Here is a 10,959-nt window from a genome sequence, read left to right on the forward strand (position 1 = left end):
CACTATATTCTTTCTCTACGTCCGCCATTTTAGGAGTAAAGTGGGCCCGGACTTCCTAGTTATGTATGATGATGTGCGACTGCATTGAACAGTAGATGTAATATAACTCTTAAAATGAGAATAAACTTAGCGAATGAACTAAACTGTTCGTTTTCTCGACTTCGATATCATCCAACGTGTGTGCAACGCTATAGAGATACGTCCTACCCCACCATGTAGCGAACCGTCAACATCGGAGAGGGGCTGGAACTGAGAAGGTGGCTTCCATTTTTCACATATCCATCACCTTCATTTGCATCTTAGTGCATGTTCTTTCAACGGTGAATATCGTTACTTAATTCACCAGTGGTTGGTGGTTGTCTTGAGAAGTGGATGGTCCATGACGTCTTAGTTCACCTTAGGTAGATGTACACCCAATCCGGTTTGATGCTGTCTGCATAAAGTGTTTTTTGTTTGGTGTTCAAGTTTTGTAACATATAACATTACAAGAGACAGAAGACAAAGATGGCGGACGGCCGGTAACCTTGTAACTGTGCTCTCCCAAATGTGTTTGTGTTTAGTGCAATTATGAAACATATTACAATATTTTGAGCAGTATCTAATCATTAAATGGCTGGAGCACTTCGTGGTAAAATTATCATCTCTAAATTTAAGAAGTGAGTGAATGTGAGTTAATTCTGTCAACATATAGCTTTACGTCTCTCGAAAAATATTTGTAAACATGGCGCCTAGAAAACGCACTGCAGACTCTGGTACCATTTCCATCAATAAAGACGATCTTTTCAGACAGGTTTGCGAAGAAGTCAGAAATGCTATTCAAACACCAGAAATTATAAAAGCGATTGTGGAATCGATAACTGAGTCTGTCACAAAACTCGTAGTGCAGCATTTAGAGGAAACAATAAATTTCAATACAGAAGAAATTAAGGAACTGCGAAGAGAAATTAAGCAAAGAGACGACACCATAGAAGAACAAAGAGACAAGGTTGACGAACTAGAACAGTACCAACGACGGGATAATATCAGAATATTTGGTATCCCTGAAACCCAGGCAGAAAACACCGACAAAATTGTTGTTTCCTTGTTTGAAGAACGTCTGGGAATAAAAGTCGCCGAGGAGGAAATATCCAGAAGCCACAGAATTGGTCCTAGAGCAGCTGACAAACATCGACCCATAATCGTGAAATTCACTAGCTACAGGACACGGTCCTTGGTTTTCAAGAACAAGAGGAAACTAAAAAACACAGGCATCACAATAAGAGAAAATCTGTGCCAGGCAAGACTGGAGCTCCTTAGGAAGGCATCGAGCAAATATGGGGCTAAAAGAGTTTTTACGCAAGACGGCAAAATCGTGGTTGTGAATGGTGATTCTAAGCATTTCATAACAACATTGCAACAGCTTTCGAACCTTAGCTTTCAAGCAGAGTCAGTAAATTAAAGTGGGATATATTTTACGATTACTTCAGATAAATGTACATAGTTTGTGTGCTATAATTTTTCAATTGCGAGGCACTCCAACTACGGAAGAAGAACCGTTAATTTACGCTTATCACAATTTAATACAGTATACAAATGGTGTGTAAAATTTCGTGTGTAAATTGTGAAAGTCGCATGCCAAAGTTGTTAAACCACCATTGTAACGTTCCGCCCAATGTATGCCAACTTTAGAAGAAGAACCGTTGGTTTACTCTTGTCAATTTTAATATAGCAAGACTATAGATAAAATAACCTGTTCTAAAATGACTCACTTTTCTATTTGATTGGTCTACTATACCCTTGATAAAATGATGTAAAATCAAAATATTAAAAGCATAACAAAATGATTTGTGAACTAAAACAAGTAAAGTATAGTAAATGCAAATCGTTAGGTTATTCCACTTGCTTCACTCATCCAAGTTTAACGGAGAAGCATTACATTTTCAAAAATATATGCACAGGTAAAGAAAACCTAATCTAACCTACTCCAAATAAAGAGCATGAACTCTATACAATTTGCATTCATAATACTATAGCAAAAAAAAAAAAAAAAAAACACCAGACTTCTCTCCTAAATGTTACTACAATATACGTAAACCTTCTGCGGAGTGGGTATGTAAGTTAATGTAGCGAAACTGATGCTAGGATTGTTATAGTGCTGTTACGATATTCAAGAGATTGAAATAGGTTTTTAACACTCATCCATAACATCAATATCAGTGTAAACACATTTACTAAGCATAATTGTAAAAATTCACACCTCATAAGATAATATTTTGTTATATTTCGTAATCGTTTCTAGCCTATGTATTTTTTTAATTGTATATTTTTTAAATGCATTTAACAATTTGGAACTACAGCACAAGCATAAAGCATGCTGAATTGTAATCACGGATATTTTGCCGCAAAGTTTGTACTCATTACCGTCTACTATATTGATACGTTTATTCTTTTCCAATTCGTATTTTAACTTTTGATAGTGACAATTATATTTCTAGTGTTTGTATAGGTATAATATTTATAATGTGTTCAAATTTGTGTATCTTAATTGGTTGTTTGGTTGCTGCAGGTCAAGGTAAGCTAATAGAATATCTTAAGTTAAATATCTCCATATATTTACATAGTCATCCATGCACTCAGGTTATATTCAATTTTTATGCAACACCCAGTAGATTTCTAATTTATGAATAGAACACCATATACAGTAGGAACCAATACAACTCTCACAAACAGTACTAATGAATCTTTTATACAGCATAGGCCTCCCGATAAAAAATCAACGAAGCTTAGCATTGCTCAAGCAAATGTTCGCTCCCTTGCTCCAAAAATTGACGAATTGCGAATCTTGGCAAACGAGGAAAAATACGATATTATTGTCATAACTGAATCATGGCTCGATAGTGCCCTAAACTCAACAGCCGTTGAAATAAACAACTATCGTTTGTTGAGAAGTGATCGGACGGACAGGCGAGGAGGAGGAGTTGCTGTATATTTCCGTAGTAATTTAATGGGAAACTGCTTAATGTTGATGTCTCGCATAAAGACGAAATTGACTGTGTATGCCTCAAAATTACCATAAATTCGGTTAGGTTAGGCATATGTGCCATATACAGACCACCCAGCGATGCATACACTAAATTGGCGATGCTCGAAGAAGTAATCACGAATGTAGGCTCTATGACTGATAATCTGCTCATCATTGGAGATCTAAATTGTGATTTCCTTACGCCTTCGAAGCGTGACACAGCTTATTTATGTTCGATACTTGATAGCTTTCAGCTGTCGCAAATCTTAAACGAACCAACACGCATCACTGAAACCACTGAAACACTTCTTGATGTATTTATTACTAGTAATATCAATATAATTCACTCCAGTGGAGTAAAACTACCAATCGGTACTTCAGATCAATCTTTAGCATATATATGTTTGCAATTAGAAAAGCCAACTAAAGACAAGAGCAAAATAAAGACATATCGCAATTTTAAGTATTTTGATCAGTCCAAATTCACTAGTGATATAGAACGCATAGATTGGAAACCAATTGAAACCCTACATGACGTAGATAAGAAAGTCGAATTCTTAGAAAACATCATACTTAGCATTTTTGATAAACATGCCCCTCTATGCTCTTCGAGGATTACAAAAAACAACAGTCCGTGGTTAACTGACAACGTCCAGCTTTTAATAAAATTAAAAAATCGTGCATATCTCAAATTCAAAAGGACAATAACTGATGTTCTTTGGAATGAATACAAACAACTACGGAACTTTACTACAGCCGTGATACGACAAGAGAAAAGAGCATATTTCACATAGTTTTTCAATAGTTATAATCTGAGCTCCAAGGACGTATGGAATAAATTAAGAACCCTCGGTATTAGTAGTCGAAAAAAAATCCCAAGCATTACCAGATGATCTTGCAGACTGCAATGAGATTAACGCGCACTTTGGTGAAATTTGTACTGATAGAAATATGGACGAGAATGCAGTTCAAAACCGCCTAACTGATTATAATAATACTAAATTCTGTTCAAGTATGAATTCATTCGAACTCCGTAATATAAGCAACTTTGATGTTCAGAATGCTATTAAAAATTTAAATTCAAATGCAGCTGGACACGAAGGCATTACAGGAAATATGCTTAGACTTGTTTTACCACACATTATATCACCATTAACACATATAATAAATTATTCTATAACCACATGCTCCTTTCCATTATCCTGGAAAGAAGCTTTTGTAATGCCTATAGCGAAAATGCAAAATGTATCATCTCTAAACGACCTTAGGCCTATTAGCCTATTACCAATATTGTCCAAAGTTATGGAGAAACTTGTGCATAACCAGCTCAATGATTGCATCATTAATAATAATATCTTACCCCTACACCAATCAGGCTTTCGCAATTCACATAGCACTGCCACAGCCCTACTTCATATCACTGACGACATTTTTCGAGCATTAGATAACAACGAGATATCATTCCTGGTATTATTAGATCTTACTAAAGCATTTGATTCAGTTAATCACGACTTACTCCTAGCTAAAATGAAATACTATAACTTTTCCACCAACACGATCCAGTTGTTCAGATCATATCTTTCAGATAGGCAACAAAGAGTGGTACTAAGATATCCTAAACTTGCAGTATCAAACCGAATCAGTCTTCAAAGAGGAGTGCCACAGGGATCAATACTAGGACCTCTGCTATTTTGTCTATATACAGCAGACGTACCAAAGCTACACTCTAGAATACATCTGTACGCGGATGATACACAACTCTGCTTAGCCACGTCTCCAGAGCACGCCTTACAAAGTGCAGCCCTGATCAATGAGGACTTAGAAATATTTAGTGATTGGTGCTTGTCCAATTCCTTGAAAATAAACGCAAGTAAATGCATATTTACAGTCATGGGAACAAGAGAAAATCTTAGGAAATTGGAAACTGGACAAATTAATATTTCCATTCGAGGCACGCCGTTAGATTACTCACCTTCAGTAAAAAATCTCGGATTAATACTAGATGGTAAGTTAAACTGGAAGCGACATATATCTACTGTATCTAATAAATCAATACCAATTCTGCGATTATTATACAATATAATGATTTTCTAAATCAGAACACAAAACTGTATTTAGTGAACACGCTTATTTTTCCACTGTTCGACTATTGTGATTCTGTATATGGACCAGCCATTACTAAATCCTTAGCAATATCAATCCAAAAAGTTCAAAATGCCTTCATGAGATTTATCTATAACACGCGAAAATGTGAACATATACTGCCCTTACTAAAGCAAAACAACATTCTAACAATGTCAAGGAGGCGTTTGTTGCATCTGTACTGCCAGATACATAAAGTCATACACAATAATGGTCCCCTATATCTTAAAAGTAAGCTGACGTTCCGAAATGAAATCCATCCATACGAAACAAAACGTTCCCGTATATTTGACATCCCGCGGCATACATTAACAAAAGCAGCGAAATCATTCTCTATTTCAGCTGTGAAAGCCTGGAATTCATTACCTTCCGATGTAATCGAGTGCAAAGGATTCTTGACCTTCAAACGTAGGGTAAAGGATCATCTTTTACATCAACAGAAACTTAGCTTGAACACCTACGCCTTAGCCTGCAGCAAATAAACCAATTTTGTATGCATATTGTAGTATAGAGGACAAGTATTAGGCCTATTGTATCTGAACAACTATTATATTCTTACTTCATATTGGTTTTCTTCATTATATATATAATATTAGTTTGTAGTTAACTAAACGCTATATGTTTACTGTCGTTATATATGTACGTGTATAATATCTTTATATATATTCCCATGTGACATTCCTGATTGTACTTTTGTTGAGGTTAGGTGGTAGAGCAGCCTACGACTGAACCTCGCCTCGTGAATAAAGGCATTTTCAATTCAATTCAATTCAATAACTGAAACAAAAAATAAAGAAAATGAAAGGACAAAAGAAATGAATCCGCATATGTTGTTCTCTTGTTGGATAGTGGGATAACTTTTTGGTAAACAGGTTGTTTCTTTTAATTCTATTTTCTCCATAGCCATGCATTTCAGTGGCGGAATAGTTTTCTTGCAGCCCTATCCCCTTGACCACGTTGGCCTCTAGCTCATTCTATAGTGAAGTGTTGGTTATTGGATATCCAGGGTACAACATATGTTTTGTTCGCAAGCGCCCCTGTGTGAAGTTTCGGTGTTCACGTATGCTTCCTCTTTATAAATTTATACATAATACTAATCTCTATGGGTACTGAAACTATAAATTCAGGTTCTGGCTCACCGTTTTGCAAAACGCCCAAACCAAATGAGAACGAGACAAACTCTCAAGTTTTAGATAATGGAGAAAAGACAAGTATCGTAATACATGTAGCTCAATATCTCTTAATTAAGGATAAAATGCTGATAATGCCAATACTGAAGCAAATCGTCCGAGTGATACTAAGAGCTTGTCCCATTTTCTACAAAGTTATTTCTTATAAGGCTGGACAAACTAAATATATCAATAAATTATGAATTGATACTTTATTGGTATAAACGGTTGAGAAGAACCAAACAGCGAAGCTACTAAATTGACTACCATTCGACCAGTTAACCTGACGGTAGACCCCCTAACCTTAACTTAACGTCTCACGCTGTATCATATCATGTTGGTACCTCATAAATACCACTGAGGGTTACATTAAATCGGAACTGGATGACCAATATGTTATAAGGATAGCTCTCATCAAATGTAAGAAGTTAGGCGAACTCAGTCTCTAATTCTTATTTTCAGTTTGCCTACACATCCAAACTACGAGAAGACTAGTTCGTATCGACTTAAAAACCGTCCCATTTACTACCAGTCCCTTCGTTGTTTCAAATGTCAACACTTTGGGACCACCACAACGTTGTGTAATGCGAGTGCTGCTATTTGTGCAAGTTGTGGTCAGGTTAGCCACGAAGTGGGAACTAGTACATCAACCAAGCATTTTTGTGTCAACTGCAGAAGCAAGCATTCTGCTTGGTCTCGTAACTATCCAGCCTTTCAACAAAAGAAACATATCCGAGAGCTATAGTTATTGGAATGATATCTGTTGCTGATGCCAAGCGTCGGATAAAACAAGGCATACCTTCCTCGCTTCCTGTGCCCTTTGATACTATTACAACTACCTGTTGTAAACCTGTGGCAAATCAGAATCGATGTTTCCACCCAAACTGAATTAGTTTCCGAAATTGGTCCAGAAATTTTGACCTCAGGCGCATCGACTGAATATTCCACAGAGTCCCAAGTGTTTCTATTGGTGGTGGTTTTTGGCGAACACCAGGTCATTGCCGAACACTTTTCGTCGCCGGTCTAAAACTGAGCCAGCATATACTTAGGATCTATGATACGTTTCTTTTTTTTGCTAAGACCAAATTCTACATTTGTTCGTAAGCCACATGCAGCTTCTTTGAACGTTTACATGCTAAAAGATGAACTAATGAACACTGAGTGGACAGTACTTGGTCCACGTGGGAACGCTCGCCTCAACTTTTATTATATATTGTTGTAAGGAAAGTTCTTTTAAGTAAGTCCACCGTAGAAAGAGCTGAAACTGACGTCTAGTTTCCTTCATATTATTGGAGGATTGGTCTGAATTTATAATTATATCACTCCTAAGATGACCTGAAATCCTGGCTTCTTTCAATCTAAATCATTTAAAAATCTCTTCTTAGGTCAAAAACGCCAAATATTTTGAGGAATATTTAGTATAAATTTCCATGAAGTTCAGTTTTTCAATTATTTTCATACTTTATGAATTAATACAAAAAACAAACGCATAGAAATATCTGAAACCTCTATTTCAGAATTAATAACGAATTCAGAGGGAAACTATACATTGGTGAAGGTTTGAAAGTTATGAAACACACCAATATGAAATTTGATGCTAAACTTTTTAACTGTTCTCAAGTAAACGAAACGAAATCAAAATTTAGTTCAGAGTGAACACCAATAAACTAGTCACTCCAACAAGCTTAAGGTTAACAAATAATGACATCCACTTTTGTGAATTTCGGTTCACAGAAACTAATAACAAATCGAGCTCGCACATTACTATTTTAGAGTAAAATAAGTGCTCAATAGTTCCTCCAGCTTTGACAAATTAATCATATATTTCTGAAATGTGACAAATCATTAGCTATTAACAAATTAAATATTTTAGTTTAATGTCCCACGATTAGGTCCTTTAGGCTAAAGGGAACTAATGATTAAGTAAAGTGAATGGTGGTTAAAAGAATCGATGTAAAATAAAAATGTGGGAAGAAAGAGAAGTATCTCGAGAAAACCCACGGACACAGTGTTGTTCACCACAAATTTACTTTTCTGGGTACCGAATCAAGAAAAAAATGTAGCAGGGGTAATTGCTCTGCCATTGAACCGCCATGTCTCTTTTGAACTATCAGGATACAAATGTGAGGCTGTTGCATCAAACTACAGGCATAAATCTAATACATTTAAGATTTTGTATATAGAAACATTATTCGAACTAATTTGAATTTTCAATACTTGACCCGGCCGATGAGTTGACCGATTTTTAATTTAGCCCTATTACGAACGACACAGAATATAACAATGGTTTTGACTAGAAACTTCATCTTATATTCTTCCACGTATAGAGGAAATTGTTTATTCACGTTCTGATCAAGTTTCGTTATAATGTTTATCATAGTCAATTTGTGTAAAATATTTAGTCACACATATAATAGTATAACAGTAGATTTTTATCATAGAATCAGTATTCTATATGGCTATAACTATTCGTACATTTTCGAAAACGTTCTGTTGAGTTGAGTTGATTTTGAATTTATCGTCCCGTTCAGCAGCGAGGCTATATGAGACGTGGACCTACTGATTAACGTGGAATCCGAACCACATGAGCTCCCGCCGGGAATCGAACCCAGGTCTCCCGCGCCAAAGGCGCGTATGCTAACCGCTTAGCCACGGAGGAGCTCCGAAAACGTTCTGTATAAAAGAGTTCTCTTAGCACATCACTTTAAACGAGAGACTGTTTTTGTTATCATTAATAATTATTACCGAATATATTTGAAGTTCATACTTACTTAAAATTTGTGCGTAGCATGCTAGACCTTTTAAATTACATTCCTTGTACTTCCCTGAAAAAAAAATAAATTTTTATCTTTCTAAAATGCCAATAACACAATATCGGTTTGCTTTTCACGACACCTATTAAGTTTCGTTTCTGCTATATTCATAATTGAAAATATATTGTGTTTCTCTATTTTGACGAACCAAACTATACACCTGAATGACTCACAAAAAAATAAGCAGAATTCAAGATGTTAGTACGAGTAGTACTGGTACAAAAACGTTTTCTTAAAGTATTCAAAGTATATAGTAAGAGAAAATGAAATGCTTCGTATGTGGAAATGAATAAAGTAGTTTGTTTAATAATATTTTTCAGACAAACTAATTGAAGAATTAGCTTTGTAATTTTGAATTTAGTTATTATCCATTTTGAATGGCGTGTCTATATCATACTGGAAGTACTGTTTAAGACGCGAAGAACTAAGATACAGCGAAGAACTAGTAGCTTAGCAATATAGTGTTTGATTCACAGTCAAATGATCGTCGTTGGTTTCAGGACAAAAATGTCGTGGGTTCAAATCCTGGCCAGAAATATATACCTATATTATTTCTCAGTTAAATCGTTATAAAATGTTCTTACTTTTCTCATAACTTGCACTTTTCGTTCGTGGCATTAGGATGCTCAAATAAATACATTAAGAACCGAGAAATTATATATATATATATATATATATATATATATATATATATATATATATATATATATATATTATTGTAAAGGCAATAGTAATCATATTTGCACCTATCTAGGATGGTTTTAAATGCTCAGACATTTAGACTTCACCGCCTTTCTCTTATCTGTTTCGCAAATTGACTATTTTAATTTTGTTAGGTGTATATGCTACCCACACCATCTCTGGATATGAATATACCTACAACTATTGTAAAAAAGTGTTTCCAAAAAAGAAGATGATCTATACTGTCAGGATATATTTTATGGTGTTTAGTGTAAGGTATGACACAAGACATTGAAATGTAAATAAGAATTTTTTTAGAGAGAATATTGCAGTGATGTCTTAACACTGATTGGTAATTAACCAGACTTGTTTACTGATTCTCGAGTCAAAAAGAGAATAACTCTCCTCTCGAGTCAATAGTATTAAAAAGAATATTTGTGGCAACTTCACGTTTTATGTGGAAGTTGTCGTTGCACACCTGACGGTGATACAGAAATGTTGTTCATAATACTACAAGAACCTAATCACATAATCATCTCTTACCCAGTTACCAGTTACTATTAAACAGCGTTTTCTACCTTGACAGAAATAGAAGGTAAATTGAATCTGTTCTCAAGTAAGAAAAGGATCTTTGTTATTTAAGAAGACCAACTCATACAAGAGGGAGTATCAAAAAGTTCTTTTATCAACTAGCAGTAGAAAAACTACGAGTCCTTCCGAAGGTGCGTATTATATCACGTTTATTAGAAATTATACATGTAAAATGTTGACTTGCCTTACACCGTTTACGGACAATAATTGAAGGAACAATGATTAACAAACTTGAGACACGGCATGTTGACAATTTCATGCATCACACGGAGAATCAGCAAAATAAATCCATCAGGAATTTGAGCAGTTAATGGGAGTGCAAATCTACGTTATGAGATTATATCCAAGTGGAAAAAGATAATTCCAAACTAAATATATACCTAATATATGAACACTTTTTATTTCTCTGGATCCGAGAGACCATCTTCCACACATGATTCCTTCTTACAGCTAAAGCAGTGCTCATCATACTGGAGAACAGGAGGTTAAAATGTTAAAATGTGTTGTAGATTTTACGTTCCATCTGTAGTATAATTCTTAACCATCTCTTCCTTCAGAAAGT

General features: G+C 35.2%; 1 protein-coding gene across 1 annotated transcript; it reads left to right on the plus strand.

Moving 5' to 3' along the window:
• The first annotated feature begins 721 nt into the window (after positions 1 to 721).
• On the plus strand, positions 722 to 1,438 carry LOC145669994 (uncharacterized). The gene has a single exon (XM_081738335.1). The coding sequence runs from the start codon at positions 722 to 724 to the stop codon at positions 1,436 to 1,438; it is 717 nt and encodes a 238-aa protein (XP_081594461.1).
• Positions 1,439 to 10,959: the final 9,521 nt, after the last annotated feature.

The sequence above is a fragment of the Thermobia domestica genome, chromosome 14 (genome assembly GCF_964235325.1).
Source record: "Thermobia domestica chromosome 14, izTheDome1.hap1.1, whole genome shotgun sequence".
Taxonomy (NCBI): domain Eukaryota; kingdom Metazoa; phylum Arthropoda; class Insecta; order Zygentoma; family Lepismatidae; genus Thermobia; species Thermobia domestica.